Source organism: Schizosaccharomyces cryophilus (genome assembly GCF_000004155.1).
Source record: "Schizosaccharomyces cryophilus OY26 unplaced genomic scaffold supercont4.1, whole genome shotgun sequence".
In the NCBI taxonomy this organism is placed as follows: domain Eukaryota; kingdom Fungi; phylum Ascomycota; class Schizosaccharomycetes; order Schizosaccharomycetales; family Schizosaccharomycetaceae; genus Schizosaccharomyces; species Schizosaccharomyces cryophilus.
Window position 1 is genome coordinate 2718153 of NW_013185624.1, and position 14947 is coordinate 2733099.

Consider the following 14947-nt stretch of genomic DNA (forward strand, 5'->3'; position numbering starts at 1 on the left):
GCATCTGAGAGAGAACAGTACTTGTTTGAAGCAAATACCATCCATGCCAGTCAATTTCCATCCTCATAAATGGCAGAGGAATCATTGTTATTAAATTTTGTAGCTGATGAACCTAGCTCATCGGTCAATCGTGTAAATTCCGGTGGGCGGTGGAAGGATCGGATGAAAGAGAAAAAAAATCAAAAACGAAAGGCCGCTTCCTCTACGTCTGCAAAAGACCATTCTCCTGCTGCAACGAATTCGCGTAAAGTACAAAGTAGGGAAAATGTACCAGCATCGAACGAGTCAAAACGGAGAAAGACGGCTGCAAGTCCTGTCTCCAAGCAACATTCCGTTGCGAAACCTGTAAAGCATGATAATACTTTCGTTTCCTCTTTATTTACGGGTGACTCGAAAGAACATCTATCATCGACTACGAATGCTCATGATACAGAGGACGAAAATCAAAGCATGTTTGATACGCAAAATCAAGATGCACCATCTAATGCACCACTGTCCACTACGACTTTTGCGGGTGTCCAATTAGATTCCCAGTTGGCTAGTCATCTTGAAGAGAAGATGAATATCACCGCTCCTACCAACATCCAAAATTCTTGCTTACCTGCCTTGTTAAATGGGGAAGACAAGGATGCTTTTATTGAAGCCGAGACTGGTTCTGGTAAAACATTAGCATACTTACTTCCTATTATACAAAGACTAGTTCGGCTTCCACCCACAAAGCGTTCAAGAACGAGCGGTTTGTTTGCTGTGATTGTTGCTCCAACGCGGGAGCTGTGTCAACAGATTTATAACGTTGCAAATAATCTGACGAACAATCGGCTAGCTCACTGGATAGTTTCTTGTAACGTGATCGGTGGTGAAAAGAAAAAAAGTGAAAAGTCTAGAATTCGCAAAGGAGTAAATATTCTTATTGGTACTCCAGGAAGACTAGCCGATCATATAGAAAATACGGAAGTACTAGACCTTAGTCAAGTGCGGTGGGTTGTATTAGATGAGGGCGATCGGTTGATGGATATGGGATTTGAAGAGACAATCACGAAAATTTTGAGCTATTTGGACTCTCAAAACTCGCTGTATCCACTAGGGGATAGTATGCCTTCTCGGAAAGTGAATGTCCTATGCTCTGCTACTATAAAGGATACCGTTAAGCGATTAAGCCAGTCTGCATTAAAGGACGCAATGTACCTTAGGTCTTCCTCTTCCTCTGCTGACGAAAATGAAGACCAGAAAATCCGAAAGTCTTCTGCTCCTGCGCAATTACTTCAGCGGTATTGCGTGATTCCTCCAAAGCTGCGACTGGTAAGCTTGGCTGCTGTTTTACGATCGAACCTAATAAATAATCAAAAGATTATTGTGTTTTTATCCTGTGCAGACAGTGTAAACTTTCATTTTGAAGCTTTTCGGCGTAAAAAAGCGGAAATAGAAGTAGAGCAGGAGGAAAGGGAAGACGAGTCGAAGAAAACTACAAGCTCTACTGGAAATGAAGAAGCGGTGGATACTGCCTATCGTCTAAATGAGAAAGCCAAAGTCTACAGACTTCATGGATCTCTTTCACAGCAGACTCGTACGAAAACATTGTCGCAATTTTGTTCCGAAAAAGACAGTTCTCCTCGTATATTACTGTGTACGGACGTTGCATCTCGTGGTTTGGATTTACCTAATATTGATTTAGTTGTCCAATACGACGCTCCGTTTAGTACAGATGATTATCTACACAGAATTGGCCGAACAGCTAGAGCCGGTCATAATGGTGCTGCTATCATGTTTTTGTTACCCAAAGAGGTTGAGTACATTGATCTGTTAAGAGCTAACATAAAAGTGAATATCACTGAGCAGCCGAATGGGCCATCGTCCATCCTAAATAGTGGCTTTTCTGTTAGAGGAGGACCTCCTGCTAAAAGTGAGTTAGAATGGCAGGATCGGGCGACGGAATGGCAACTTGAGCTTGAACGAATGATTCTTGACAGTCCTGAATTAAAGGAAGTTGCAAAAAAGGCTTTTTCGTCTTATGTTCGTGCTTATGCTACACATTTATCGTCGGAAAGATCGATTTTTAACATGCGTGATCTTCACCTAGGTCATATTGCCAAGTCTTTCGCTTTACGCGAAGCTCCTGGTAAAATGTCCAACAACAACAACAAACAGAAAGGAACTGTTGCTGGCGCACGTCTGAAAAAGAAAAAGGATAACTCGCCAGCGGCAATTGCTGCAAAGATGCAGCAGAAAGCAATGGAGCATTATTCCATTGAACACAACATTGGTTAATTTGATAAAAGTTTTGGTAATAGGGAATATTTTTGGAGAAAAGGTTTCATATCTAAAGGGTTATTTATGGTTTCAATTATAGATACGGTTGGTTTTTACGAATACTCATCTACTGTAAAATAAAAGTTTTTATTCTTCTATAAGTCTACCTGTGCTTCATATTGTTCTTTTCCTGTAAGTTACCAAGTAGTTAAATTATTAGAACTTATGTTATGGTTCAGTAATTACTTTAGCGAGGTAGCCAAACCTCGTAAAGCCACTAAAAATTTTAAATAAGGCTACATTCGGATGTAACGCTGATTGCGAAGCTTTCGGCAGTATTGCGTCATTTGCGTATCTCTCTACAGTGTTATTTAAAGCAGAGCAGTGTGAATTTGCCAAGCGCGTCTCACACAGTAGTAATTGACGATGGGTTCTCGCATTTTGCAGACAAACTTTCCAAGCGTTGTTGATGGATTCATTGGCGCAATTGGTCGCACGCCTTTGATTCGTCTTGATTCTCTTTCCAAAGAAACAGGTTGCAATATCCTTGCGAAGGCTGGTAAGTCCGTAATCGTTCAAGTAGGAGAAAACTGAATATTAACAACGTGATAATTAGAATTTCAAAACCCTGGTGGAAGTGTGAAAGATCGTGCTGCTTACTACGTTGTGCGAAATGCTGAAAAGAATGGCACATTACAGCGTGGAGGTACTGTAGTAGAAGGTACCGCAGGTAATACCGGAATTGGACTTGCTCATATTGCCAGAGCTCGTGGATACAGGTGTGTCATTTATATGCCCAACACACAATCACAGACAAAAATCGATACCTTGAAGTACTTAGGAGCTGAGGTGTTTCCAGTACCTGCGGTTGCATATGCGAACCCACAAAACTACAATCATCAAGCTCGTCGTCACGCCGAGTCAATCCCAAATGCTGTTTGGACTGACCAATTCGACAATGTGGCCAATTTACAATCTCATTATGAAACTACTGGTCCTGAAATCTGGGACCAGACTGGAGGAAAAGTTGATGGCTTTACTTGTTCTACCGGTACTGGTGGTACTTTTGCCGGTGTTACCAAACTTCTAAAAGAAAAGTCAGAGGGTCGCGTTTCGTCCTTTATAGCTGATCCTCCCGGAAGTGTCTTATATAGCCACTTCAAGACTAAGGGTCAAAAGCCTGATAATAGTGGTTCTTCGTTTACCGAGGGTATTGGTCAGGGCCGTATCACTGGAAATGTGAAACCTATATATGACTTGATTGACGATGCTTTGAGAATTCCCGACGAGTTATCCATTAATATGTTATATCGTCTGTTAGATGAAGAAGGTATCTTCTTAGGAGGCTCTTCTACCTTGAACGTTGTTGCCGCTGTTGAAATGGCAAAAATTTTAGGTCCTGGTAAAACTATTGTCACTGTTCTTTGTGATACCGGTCATAAATACGCTACTAGATTATTCAGCCGCTCTTTCTTGGAAACTAAGGGATTGTACGATTCAATTGAACCACAATACAAAAAATATATAGTGTTACCCTAGAAAATATTAGAGGCGTTCTTTTTTGGGTTTTTCTTTTCTACTAGACTTTTGTTTTCGCATGTTTTGGATTAGATAAAAAACAAAATACCTTCAATGAATTGTTGGTACCTACCCTTTTTGCTGGTTTTGTATGTAAATATGTAAATAGGTATTAACGAAAAATATATATCTGATCCAGAAAAAATAAAAAAGAAATAGTAGAGCTTATGACTCACAAAGAGCTGTAATTATGGCCGATTTATTTTCTTTCATCCATAATTTCCTCCGTAGCAATCTTCTTTTCCTCATTTTTTTCGAAAGTAAAATCTTGAGGCCGTGCTGTCATTGTTAATATAAAGTTTCAAACATATGAAGAATTTCTAGATTCTTTTATACACTTACGTTGCATTTGTACACTTGGAGCAAAAGCCAGGCTCCTTAGATTCTCTATAATTTCCGCACTTTGAAGGTTAGTAATCGTGGTAATTATTTTTAGCTTCACATACATCGTGGCATCCAGATACTGTCGTGAATTGTGATTTTCCATGTTGTTTGGCAAGACATTCAATTTATAGTCAGGACCATAATATTGTAAATAGTCGTTATACGGAAGATCTATTCATATTAGTTAATTTCCTTTTGCAATAATTCTCAAACCACATACTTTCGTCCAATTCTTCATCGTTAAGTATTCCTGTTTCATAAGTCCAAACACGAGAGACATTTCTAACTGTATAGCCGCCTCCGCCAACACAGATTAGAGGAACTTTGAAACTTTTCAAAAATCGAACACATGAAGCGTGACCTAAAAAGGGTTAGCTACAGGATTAGGTCTGGTAGGATATACCTCTCATTGACAAATTGAAGCAGCCAAGGCGATCACCAGCTAATGAATCTGTACCGCATTGTAAAATAACTGCTTCTGGTCGAAACCATTGCATGATATGACTAATAATCTAGGAAATAGATTAGTATATACATTAAATTCAAGAAAAGCACTTACTGGCTTAAAAACGCTTTCATAGGTTTCATCGTTTATTCCATCTCTCAAAGGTACATTTACCGCATAGTTTTTACCAACCCCAATACCAGTATCCTAGATAAAATGTTAGTTTAGCATAAATATTTAAATTACAAACCTTGATGTGACCGGTTCCAGGGAAATATTCTCCAAATTTGTGGAAAGAGCAAGTCATGACTCGATCAGTCGTGTAGAAAAATTCTTCTACACCATCGCCATGATGCACGTCAATGTCTACATAGAGAACACGTTGGTGATACTTTAAAAGCTCCAACGCTGCGAGGGCGCTATCATTAACATAACAAAAACCAGAGGCTTCTCGTTTCTTTGCATGATGCAAACCTCCAGCCCAACTTGTTTTGTTAGAAGATCTGTCTTAATAATAGAGAAATAGTCCATACTTAATTGCAATTTCAGCATTACCAGAATTTAATTCCTGAGCCGCACCTATATAGGTTAGTCACGGAAATCAACTTGTGAAAGGTGCTTACAGATCGAGCCACCGGCAGAGATTGTACAAAATTCATAAAGGCCACTGGAAGAAGAATTAGTAAATGCGGTAACTTAGGTCTTGAAAAACTCCACATACTCAAAAACTGGACAATCATCACCGACGTTGACTATAACATTAGTTAATTAAACACAGGCAAAAAGCTTACATACATTTCAACTGATGAGGTTGGAACTTTTCCATGGTATCTGGAGTAACTCTATGCAGAAAGTCAATGTATTCATCGGTATGGCAGCGAGTCATATCGTTTTTAGTAGCCCGCATGGGGGTCTTCCGATAGTTAGAACAAGTTTAAAACTATATTGTGGCAGTCTTACAATAACGTTCATTTTTTCATGCAAATTATAGTTCACGACCAAATTGTGAACCTGCGCATGTTAATAAAATATACACAAGTCAATCGAACTCCCTACCATTCGCACACGATGCGGCTTCATTGGATGCTGTGGACCATAGTGGTAATTTCCGACATCCTCTGTGTGATTAAGTTAGTTGAAAGGTTGTTGTGCTGGATGTATTTACCGTCATAAAAGTAAGAAACTTTCTTTTTACCGAATCCCATAGGTAATATGTATAATTTTTTTAATTTAAGGAAAAAAGAACGCCTAATTTCGTCTTTCGATTTACAGCCTCAAGTAAAAATAAATTGTTTGTAGTGAAATATTGTTGTAGCTAAACGCGTTCCAGATTACCAGACCTTTCGCTTATTTAAGATATCCTAAAACGAACGCTTATTTTTGCTTACAACAAGCAGTTCAATATTTAAAGCCTGCTTAAAGAAAAGGTTCAAAAAAAAAAAAAAAAAAAAAAAACACGGTAATTTTACTTGCCGGTCAATGAGTCTGAGACAGGTAGACTAAGCTCTTAATCGTTTCATTCCGTCAATAAAGCTATTGAATTGACTAGTTTAAAATATGACCTAAGAAAGTTTTACTTAACGTTGAAAACTACCATATTAGAAGATAAATCTTCAAGATCATTTAAATATCATTATGTGCTGAATAATTAACATGAATGAATATCTTAACCATAAAAATAAAACAAAATTATCGAGACCTCTTATGAATTAACTTGAAAAACTTGAAAAAAATGATTTTCTTCATGCCAGTACTTTCGTCGATGCCGTTAATTTCAGTCATGATTTTCTCAACCATGGCTTCCTCAAAGTTTTGATACATATTTGGAATACCAATTTCCCGATACAACTGTTTAACTTTAAGTACGCTTTCTTGGTTTCGTCTACCATAATGTTTTTCCAGAAACATCAGTTGTTCGGCTGTAGCTGTCATTTTAGCTTGGCATACTAACCACGTACATTTATTATCTTCGATATCCATCCCAACCTTGCCTAGTGAAGCATAATTGCCGAAGCAGTCTAGAAAATCATCCTGGGCTTGAAAATAATATCCAAGGAGTTTCGATAGTCTCTTGGTTGTTGCGTTCGCCTGTTCATTTAGATTACCAGAGAGCAATAACGCACACTTCACGGGCAGGTAGAAGGAATAAAATGATGTTTTGTACGTTACAATAAAATCATAGTTTTTTAAGTCAAACGAGAAAATACGCTTGGCTTCCGCAGAAGACAATAAATCTTTTTGCTCTCCAAGCTCGGTTAAAAAGGTTACCTGAGATTTTTAGTTAATAATGTTTCCACGATAACACAAAGCTTACCTCTCGAAAAAGTTCTAGCAGATCTAAATAGAAAGGATGGGCTTTGTAGAACTTCCGAAGCAATAAGGGTATGCAAGCTTCCAGTAATTGAGAGTCATTAAAGGCTCGAGCAATGCCTACCTCGCGATACCAACATTCAAGTCCTCGCCGTTTAGAAGAATTATCCATTATGTCGTCAGCCATTAAAAAGCACCCTTGCAGCTACAAAGCTGTTAGTAGATGACATGGGTTTGAATGTCAAAACTACTTACGATTTCAATTAGCCATCCTAAAATGGCTGCTTCGCTAAATTCGTTTTCTCTCAAGTCACGCCCTAGCAAACTGTTTAAAGATTCAATCACACATAGGCCACGAAAGTTCTTTCCTCCAAGGGTATTCCTTTGCAAAGACTAACGATGTTAAAAATAGCACAAGCGTGGTAAAGAAACATACCAGTAACAAACTTTGTTTTATAGATTGTAGACATTTGATTTCATCCAGAATTTCCTCTAACCCTCTTAAGACTATGGGAAAAAGGAGGATAAACTTTTGCTTTATGTCAATTTTTTCTCTGTTCTCCTCTAATATATTTTGCGACTCATTATGCTTCATGACTTTCAGCTTAATGTAGTATGCTAGATATTCACGCGTTTTTTTTATATTCATTCACTTTACTGAGAAATTGATGTAAGTGTTTTCGTTTCGCGTTTGGCCTTAAGCGTAAGCTTTATTTGTGTAATGATATTCCAATTGTCGGACGGGTTCTTTAGTCAATTGAATCCCTAGAAAACCTAAAAAATAAAAATTAACCTAGTTGAAAGAAAAATTATTAAATTCTCTCTCTATGCTTTTGCCATCGACTAGCTGTTCTATTGCACAGGCTGGCGTAAATTTGAAAGGGAAAGGAGCTTTACCTCTACCACCACCACATTGTCCTTTACTTTTCCCTTCTCAATAATTATCAAAATATACATATTTAAACTAGGGAAATCAGAATTTTCTCTAGATAACTATTATAATGAGAAACTTGGTAATTCAGTCTCATCATGTATATCCTGAAATTTCAAGCTCTATTCAGACCATAGCCTTTGATACTATCAATGATAGTCTTTATATAGCTTGTGGCTTAAATGATAACAATCCCGGAATTACATTATATAGGATATACGAAAACAATGTTGTGGAATATGTTGCTGAACATGATGATCCTTCGTACCTTAAAGAAGATGGCTCATGGGATCAGATATGCAATATGCAATTTTTAGGTGACTCCATGTCGATATGTATATCGATGAAAGGTGGAGATATCATAATGGTTAAAACAGAACCTGCTCCTGGTGAGCCAGTTGTGGAAGTCATTGGAAATGTAGAGAATGGCATTGTTGCTTCTTGCTGGTCACCAGATGAACAAGTTCTTAGTCTTTTAACAGGTGGAAATACAATTCTTCTTATGACTAAAAGATTTGATGTTATTGCTGAAACAGAGTTGTCTGAGAATGATCTCGTTGAATTCAACAAGCATATCAGCGTCGGATGGGGTCGATCAGAAACTCAGTTTCGAGGCAAACGTGTCCGTGCAAAACTTCGTGATCCTACTTTACCTGAACACATTGATGAAGGAAAACTTTCAGAGGTTGACGACGGCAAAGTTATTATGTGTTGGCGTGGTGATGGTGCTTATGTAGCTATTAACCGCATTGAAGCTGGTCCACGTCGAGCTATTCGTGTTTATTCTCGTGAGGGTGTCCTTGACAGTATTAGTGAACCCCAGGACGGACACCAAAGCTTTCTTTCCTGGAAACCTTCCGGCTCTGTTTTGGCATCCATCCAGTCTTTTGAAGATGAAAACAAAAGTAGAGTTATTTTCTTTGAACGCAATGGTTTAAGACACGGTGAGTTTTCTTTGGAGTGTGCTAAAAACGAAAAATTTACTGGGTTAGCTTGGAATAACGCCTGCTCTATCCTGGCTATCTCGACTCCTCATTCTATCGCTTTATGGTCAACTGGTAACTATCACTGGTATTTAAAGAAGACGATTCCCATCTCAAGCAATGCTTCATTCTGTTGGCATCCTGAAAGAACCCAATCTCTTTTTGTAATAAGTAACTCTCATGTTGAGAGGGTTGATCTTGAATTCACCTTCCCAACCTGTAAAAGTGCTGCGCCGAACGATTATGGATTAACTTCAGTTATTGATGGCTCATCTCTTCTCATAACTCCACTTTATTTTGCAAATATTCCTCCTCCTTTATCTTTATGTGCTTTGTCGCTTCCCTTTAAAATTCAACTTGTATCAACTGATCCATCTTCTACTTTAATTTACGTGTCTGATAATTTAAAGGTACACGTTTACAAGTATGAACCAAAGCGTAAACCTACTTTGTTAGATGCATATGATGTATCCGAATATACAAACAAGCTAAACGTTAAGCGACTTCTTGGTTTGGACAAATCAAAATTTATAATTCTTGCAGACGATAAGAAAAATAATACTAAAGTTTTTTTGTTTCAATGTCCCGAAACTAAACACGTATCGAATGCAGCTACTTTGTTGAATTTAATGGACGTCGGAAAGAACTTTGTGAACATTTCTTATATTGAAACTCTTTCGAAGTTATTTTTACAGTCTGATAGCGGTGAGATTTTTTCGTTGAATACTAATGATTATGATTTTGAAAAGTTTCATGTCAGTTTTCCTAAAACCTGTGCCTGGTTTACTACCGTCTTAGTTGATGACTCGATTCTACCTATAGGCCTAACTTCGTCCGGTAGATTATATGCTGAACAAAGATTATTAAGTACTGGTGTGCTTTCTTTTTACTGCACTGATCGCTTCCTCGCCTTTACTACGAATAAGCATGTTCTGAAATTCGTTCATTTGCAGCCATTTGTTGATGATATGAAGGTTGTTGAAGACGAAGGCGTTGAAAGACACGATGAGCGTTGCCGTTCAGTAGAGAGAGGCTCTAAAATAGTTACCATGATGCCCACAAAAATGGCTGTTGTATTACAGATGCCAAGAGGAAATCTTGAAACAATTTTCCCGCGTATCATGGTTCTGAATGGCGTGCGGAAACTGATTGATATTTCAGATTACAGTTCAGCTTTCAAGGTATGTCGCACGCATCGGTTGGATCTCAATATGTTATTTGATTATGATCCAGAAAAGTTTTTCTCTAATGTATCATTGTTTGTCGATCAATTGGGCAGAGTTGATTATTTGGATCTCTTTTTTGCTTCTTTAAAACCAGAAGACGTTACTCAAAGCATGTATATGGATACTTCTAAGTACCAATTATCTGAAAATATAATTTCGTATGAGAATAAAGTTAACACCATATGCAAATCTGTACGGGACATTTTAATCTCGAAGAACGATGATAGGTTTTTCCAGTCTATAATCACCTCTTATCTTTGTGAGCTACCGCCTAGTATTACGGAGGCGTTGAACATGATTTCAAGGCTAATTGAGTCAAAGTCATCCTCTGTTGATAGTGCCATTGAACATATGTGCTTTTTGGTGGACGTTAATATGTTATTCGACCACGCATTAGGATTATATGATTTAAAGTTAGCTCTCTTAATTGCTCAACAGTCTCAAAAAGATCCGCGTGAGTATGTGCCTTTCTTACAAAACTTCCAAAAGCAAGACGTTCTAAGACGCAAGTTCAATATAGACTGTTATTTGAAAAGGTATGAACGGGGTTTGTCTCATTTGAAAGAAATTGAAGGAGCCTTTGAGGAGCTGAAAGATTATGTTATTAAACATCAACTGTACCGACGTGCTTTGGAATTATACAAGTATGATAAGGAAAAACAGAAATCAATATTGATTATTTATGCCCATTATCTTCGAGAGAATGGAAAAGCAAATGAAGCCGCTATAGCGTTCGAATCTGTTAACATGATCAATGAGGCAATTGAAGCTTACAAGAGTGCTGGTATGTGGAGAGAATGTATGTCTATTCTGCAATTCTCATCTGCTTCCGATAGCAAGGTTGAAGAGATTGCGAATGATCTTGCTAATCTTTGCTTGGAGAAAAGAGATTATGTTGATGCCGCAAATATTTATCTTATATATCTTTCTAATATGAAAGAGGCCATTGTTAACATGTGCAAGGGAACTCAATATAGCGAAGCAATTCGTCTAGCGAGAGCAACGGAAGCTGAATCATCCCTCTATAAGGACGTCTTGCTTCCTGCAATTGGGGAATCCTTCGGTGAAGCAAGTGAAATGGTTGCCGATTTTACTAGCCAGATTAAAGCCCAGACTGAACGAATTATTGTTTTGCGCGCCAAAAAGAAGGAAGACCCAACAGGTTGGGAGGAAGGGAATTTAGAAGATCAAACGCCTGATGATTTGTCTTTAGCTTCCACAAGTGTGTCCACAAATAAATCCCTTTACACTAGATATACTAAATCCACTGCATCTACCAAAATGACAAGGAATACTGCAAAGAATAACCGACGTTTAGAAAAGAAGAGGGCTAGAGGCAAAAAGGGAACCGTTTTCGAAGAAGAATACTTAGTGAACTCACTGAAGCGATTAATAAGTCGTGTAGAATCTATGCGAGCTGAAACGTATAGACTATTAGAAGCTTTAATGCGTTGTGATATGTACACTCAAGCATCAGAGCTTCAACGCGGTTTTTCGAATGTGATTACTACACTCCGTGAAAAGGTTGTACCTATTCTTTCTGTTCCGGTGAACACATTTGAAACAGCTGTTGGGGAACAAGCAGTTGCACCAGAAATTCCGGAAATAAAGCCATTTGAAAAACTGGGAATTTTAATTTAAATGGAAATTTTTTGACGTCAAGGTTGAAAATAATAGGCGATGGATAGGATTTTGGTTTTTTGAATAATACTTGTACATATAGGAAAGGAATACTTGAAATAGAAGAAATTTATTAAAGGATCAGGAAAAATAAAAGTAGCAAGATTAGCATGATTCATAAAAAGGTTTACGAATTTTTTGGAAGATTACGGATTTCAGGTTGGAGTGATTTGACCCATGGATGATTCTTATACATTTCGGACAAAGCTTGAACGATGTTTAAAGTGTCAAGCCATAAAGGATGATCTCGGGAGAACTTTTTAAGAAACTCAAGGTTCCTATGGAGCAAGAGTAAATCGCTTGCAATTTGCTTTATAGTTAGGTTAGTTTATTGTAATAATGAGAGCGAAATGAGGAATTGCTACCTTTTCGTTTTCAACTCGTTGTCTGTTCTCCATTAATTCTTTCAGCTTCTGTGAATAATCCTGAACCGAGTTTTGGGATTTCTACAATAGAAGAAGATTAGTCTAACCTTGCGAATGGTTTCCAATTATTTATGACATTACCTTTATTTGCTCTTCTGAACGTTGTATAGCAGACAATAAAACATCGACTTTTTGGTTGCCCGTGTTCATCCTTGTACCTAAGCGAACAAAATCTTGATAATTCTCCTTCACCAAATTCATTAATTCCTTGTTAGCATTTTCGAAAACCCGGCTTAACTCAGTAATAAGACCGTCGAGCCCCAGAAATCTTTTCGAGACCAAAAATTCGTCAGGAGTAAATTCGTCTTCTGTTCTGAGCTCTTCAGTATTTAGATAGGTATTGGATAGAAACGCGTCGACCAAGTCAGTCGTTTCAGCTTTTTCAGTCATTTCTAAATCTTGAACTAATAGTTATCTTTTGAAGTGAGAATCTATATAAAAGCAACCATTATCTTCCTAAAATTAGCAATGTTAATACTTTTAGGCTTTCACTACTTTTCCCACTGTTGGATGTTTAGCATGGAGTAATGCAGGTAACGTTGTTCATTACTGTATAAACAGAAACAGAAGCTGAAGCCGTTTACATATAATGGAGCTATATAAGGCTTTAAAAGATACAGAAAAGAGGAATTTGGGACAAATTACAAAGACGATCAAGCGTGACACACGTCTCAATTTGAAATACATAAAAATACTTTACTAAGAGCAAATTACTGAACGATATCATTTATAAGTAGATTCTGTAAGAAAATAACAGAATTTAACTTAACGATATCGGAGGAGCTCTTTATTCTCAGGAACCTGCGAGTGCCAGGAAATACTTCGTGCTTTTACCATAATCAACAAGTGAAAATCCATTGACACGCTCAATGTCAGAAAGCGTATTAGAGATTCATCGGTATGCACAAGAAGAGCTAGAACGATTGAGTCAAGCGATCGTAGATCGTCAAGTTGCAAGTCCTAAAGCAATTCGAGAACGGTTAAGATTGGAGCATCAAAGCTCGCACTTTATAAAGCAAATACGCGATACAAGTGAAAGATTACTAAAAATATATGAAACCGGAAATGAGTAAGTTTCCTTAACCATAGTAGAAGATTCGCTAACATTTGGAATAGGTTGCGTCAACAGGAAATAGCTCGCATCTCTCGCGATGAGAGTTTAGATAATTTCTATAAAGAATTGGATGAAATTCGTGATTTTCATCATCGATATCCCGATCATGGAGTAGAAAACTTTGAGCAGTTGTATGCGATTAAACCTTCTGAAACTGGTACTGATGAAATCGATACATTGTTCCGTGGTGAGGAAATGTATGGACGATTTATGGATTTGAATGAGCTATATGAAGAGTTTGTCAATTTAAAAAGTATTGAGCCAATTTCTTACTTGGAGTATTTGTCCAGGCTGGATGATTTTAACATAGTTCCCAAGTCTGAAAAAAACCACTCCTATGCGACGTATTTACGCCATCTTTATGAATATCTCTCTTCATTTTTTCAAAGGACGCATCCCCTCAAAGATATCAATCGAATGGTTTCCATCTTCCAAACTGAGTTTGATATTACCCGGGAAGCTGGACTTCCTGGCCAGACTGTAGGAGATGGTCAAGCTAATGGTACTTCTTCTGGTCAATATTGCGAAGCATGTGAGAGATTCTATCAAAAGAAATCCGTTTACGATGCGCATCTCCCATCAAAAAAGCACAAGAAGGCAGTCGAACGCTTAGAGGCTCAAAAGTCTTCCAATCCCCAAAATACCACTGTTTCTTTGGCTTCTGGCTCAATATCTGGTCGCCCGCAAGAAATACCTGCTTTGGAATTTATAATTAAAAAGTTACTTGGTGTTTTGGAAGAAGAACGTCAGGCTACTCGAGAAAATGTGGTTCGTCGTCAAACATTGACAGCTTCTGAGCGACTCGCTGAGATCCGAGCAGCAGAACAAGAAGCTATTGAGGCTTCAGTCATTGAATCGAAATCTCAAAATAATGAAGACGAGCAGGGTAGTGATGAAGAAGGTGAAGAAAAAATTTACAATCCATTAAAGTTACCCATTGGTTGGGATGGAAAACCAATTCCTTTTTGGTTATGGAAGTTGCACGGACTTGGAAAAGAGTTCCCTTGTGAAGTTTGCGGCAATTTTGTTTACATGGGTCGTAAGGCTTTTGATAAGCATTTTACGGAACAGCGACATATATACGGCCTTAAATGCTTGGGAATCTCTCCTTCTCCCTTATTTAATCAAATTGTCTCTATTGATGAAGCTTTGCAATGTAAGTATTTTTTTTTTATTCCTTTATCCTAATATTAACCTTATTTTTAGTATGGCAAAAAGTCAAGGCAGAAAACCGCAAACAGGAGACATCCATGGCTAATTTGAACGAGATGGAAGATGATGAAGGTAATGTCATGTCTGAGAAAGTTTATAACGATTTAAGAGCCCAGGGCTTGTTATAAACTTCAAGGCTCGACTACTCCTTTTATCTACCTATAGAATGGTCGAAACATGTGTATAATAATATCTATATCTTATTCACCTTTTTTTTGTTGATTTCTCTAGAATAGTAACTTTTATTCGAGAATTTTTTTGTTTACGGCTTCATGGATAATGCTTAGCAAGATGAAACGTCGAATCTTAGGAATTCAAACCGTTCAACCTTTTAAATAACTAATCTAAGGAATTTTCTTTTCGTGATTCCAACTTTCCCACCCAACCCTTCTGTTTCTGAATACGATACATT

At 37.7% G+C, this 14947-nt stretch overlaps 7 protein-coding genes across 7 annotated transcripts; 4 read left to right on the plus strand and 3 right to left on the minus strand.

Moving 5' to 3' along the window:
* The first annotated feature begins 38 nt into the window (after positions 1-38).
* On the plus strand, positions 39-2381 carry SPOG_04154 (ATP-dependent RNA helicase Dbp7). Its single transcript, XM_013166415.1, has one exon. The coding sequence runs from the start codon at positions 70-72 to the stop codon at positions 2263-2265; it is 2196 nt and encodes a 731-aa protein (XP_013021869.1). The 5' UTR covers positions 39-69; the 3' UTR covers positions 2266-2381.
* SPOG_04156 (histone deacetylase Clr6) lies at positions 2378-6076 on the minus strand. Its single transcript, XM_013166417.1, has 15 exons — positions 5820-6076; positions 5711-5772; positions 5615-5665; positions 5450-5567; positions 5376-5406; positions 5278-5321; positions 5188-5233; positions 4905-5139; positions 4769-4861; positions 4613-4721; positions 4430-4570; positions 4272-4380; positions 4168-4226; positions 3899-4104; positions 2378-3782 (listed from the first exon to the last, which is right to left on the minus strand). Exons 1-14 carry the CDS (start codon positions 5857-5859, stop codon positions 4025-4027), a joined length of 1218 nt encoding a protein of 405 aa, XP_013021871.1. The 5' UTR covers positions 5860-6076; the 3' UTR covers positions 2378-3782; positions 3899-4024.
* SPOG_04155 (cysteine synthase) lies at positions 2614-4023 on the plus strand. The gene is made up of 2 exons (XM_013166416.1): positions 2614-2806; positions 2864-4023. Exons 1-2 carry the CDS (start codon positions 2674-2676, stop codon positions 3784-3786), a joined length of 1056 nt encoding a protein of 351 aa, XP_013021870.1. The 5' UTR covers positions 2614-2673; the 3' UTR covers positions 3787-4023.
* A 214-nt stretch (positions 6077-6290) lies between the features above and the next one.
* Positions 6291-7844, minus strand: SPOG_04157 (farnesyl pyrophosphate synthetase). Its single transcript, XM_013166418.1, has 4 exons — positions 7401-7844; positions 7220-7357; positions 6969-7169; positions 6291-6922 (listed from the first exon to the last, which is right to left on the minus strand). Exons 1-4 carry the CDS (start codon positions 7611-7613, stop codon positions 6344-6346), a joined length of 1131 nt encoding a protein of 376 aa, XP_013021872.1. The 5' UTR covers positions 7614-7844; the 3' UTR covers positions 6291-6343.
* Positions 7845-7965: 121 nt separating this feature from the next.
* On the plus strand, positions 7966-11745 carry SPOG_04158 (elongator subunit Iki3; the record flags this gene model as incomplete). The annotated part of the gene is made up of 1 exon (XM_013166419.1): positions 7966-11745. The coding sequence occupies one exon, from the start codon at positions 7966-7968 to the stop codon at positions 11743-11745; it is 3780 nt and encodes a 1259-aa protein (XP_013021873.1).
* Positions 11746-11820: 75 nt separating this feature from the next.
* Positions 11821-12802, minus strand: SPOG_04159 (transport complex subunit Cog2). Its single transcript, XM_013166420.1, has 3 exons — positions 12291-12802; positions 12150-12230; positions 11821-12094 (listed from the first exon to the last, which is right to left on the minus strand). The coding sequence occupies exons 1-3, from the start codon at positions 12597-12599 to the stop codon at positions 11912-11914; spliced, it is 573 nt and encodes a 190-aa protein (XP_013021874.1). The 5' UTR covers positions 12600-12802; the 3' UTR covers positions 11821-11911.
* Positions 12803-13078: 276 nt separating this feature from the next.
* Positions 13079-14940, plus strand: SPOG_04160 (U2 snRNP-associated protein sap61; the record flags this gene model as incomplete). The annotated part of the gene is made up of 3 exons (XM_013166421.1): positions 13079-13278; positions 13326-14479; positions 14530-14940. The coding sequence occupies 3 exons, from the start codon at positions 13079-13081 to the stop codon at positions 14661-14663; spliced, it is 1488 nt and encodes a 495-aa protein (XP_013021875.1). The 3' UTR covers positions 14664-14940.
* Between the last annotated feature and the right edge of the window lie 7 nt (positions 14941-14947).

What these genes read in the sequence shown, in the direction of transcription:
- SPOG_04154 (XM_013166415.1), top strand. Translation starts at nt 70, where the DNA reads ATGGCAGAGGAATCATTGTTATTAAATTTTGTAGCTGATGAACCTAGC.
- SPOG_04155 (XM_013166416.1), top strand. Translation starts at nt 2,674, where the DNA reads ATGGGTTCTCGCATTTTGCAGACAAACTTTCCAAGCGTTGTTGATGGA. An exon ending in CAATATCCTTGCGAAGGCTG is followed by an intron (nt 2,807 to 2,863) that starts GTAAGTCCGTAA and finishes CGTGATAATTAG; the next exon opens with AATTTCAAAACCCTGGTGGA.
- SPOG_04156 (XM_013166417.1), bottom strand. Translation starts at nt 5,859, where the DNA reads ATGGGATTCGGTAAAAAGAAAGTTTCTTACTTTTATGACG. An exon ending in CAGTATCTGGATGCCACGAT is followed by an intron (nt 4,227 to 4,271) that starts GTATGTGAAGCT and finishes TAACCTTCAAAG; the next exon opens with TGCGGAAATTATAGAGAATC. An exon ending in TCCAAGTGTACAAATGCAAC is followed by an intron (nt 4,105 to 4,167) that starts GTAAGTGTATAA and finishes TAACAATGACAG; the next exon opens with CACGGCCTCAAGATTTTACT.
- SPOG_04157 (XM_013166418.1), bottom strand. Translation starts at nt 7,613, where the DNA reads ATGAATATAAAAAAAACGCGTGAATATCTAGCATACTACATTAAGCTG. An exon ending in TAGGATGGCTAATTGAAATC is followed by an intron (nt 7,170 to 7,219) that starts GTAAGTAGTTTT and finishes ACAGCTTTGTAG; the next exon opens with CTGCAAGGGTGCTTTTTAAT. An exon ending in TGCTAGAACTTTTTCGAGAG is followed by an intron (nt 6,923 to 6,968) that starts GTAAGCTTTGTG and finishes TAAAAATCTCAG; the next exon opens with GTAACCTTTTTAACCGAGCT.
- SPOG_04159 (XM_013166420.1), bottom strand. Translation starts at nt 12,599, where the DNA reads ATGACTGAAAAAGCTGAAACGACTGACTTGGTCGACGCGTTTCTATCC. An exon ending in GTTCAGAAGAGCAAATAAAG is followed by an intron (nt 12,231 to 12,290) that starts GTAATGTCATAA and finishes CTTCTATTGTAG; the next exon opens with AAATCCCAAAACTCGGTTCA. An exon ending in AACGAGTTGAAAACGAAAAG is followed by an intron (nt 12,095 to 12,149) that starts GTAGCAATTCCT and finishes CTAACTATAAAG; the next exon opens with CAAATTGCAAGCGATTTACT.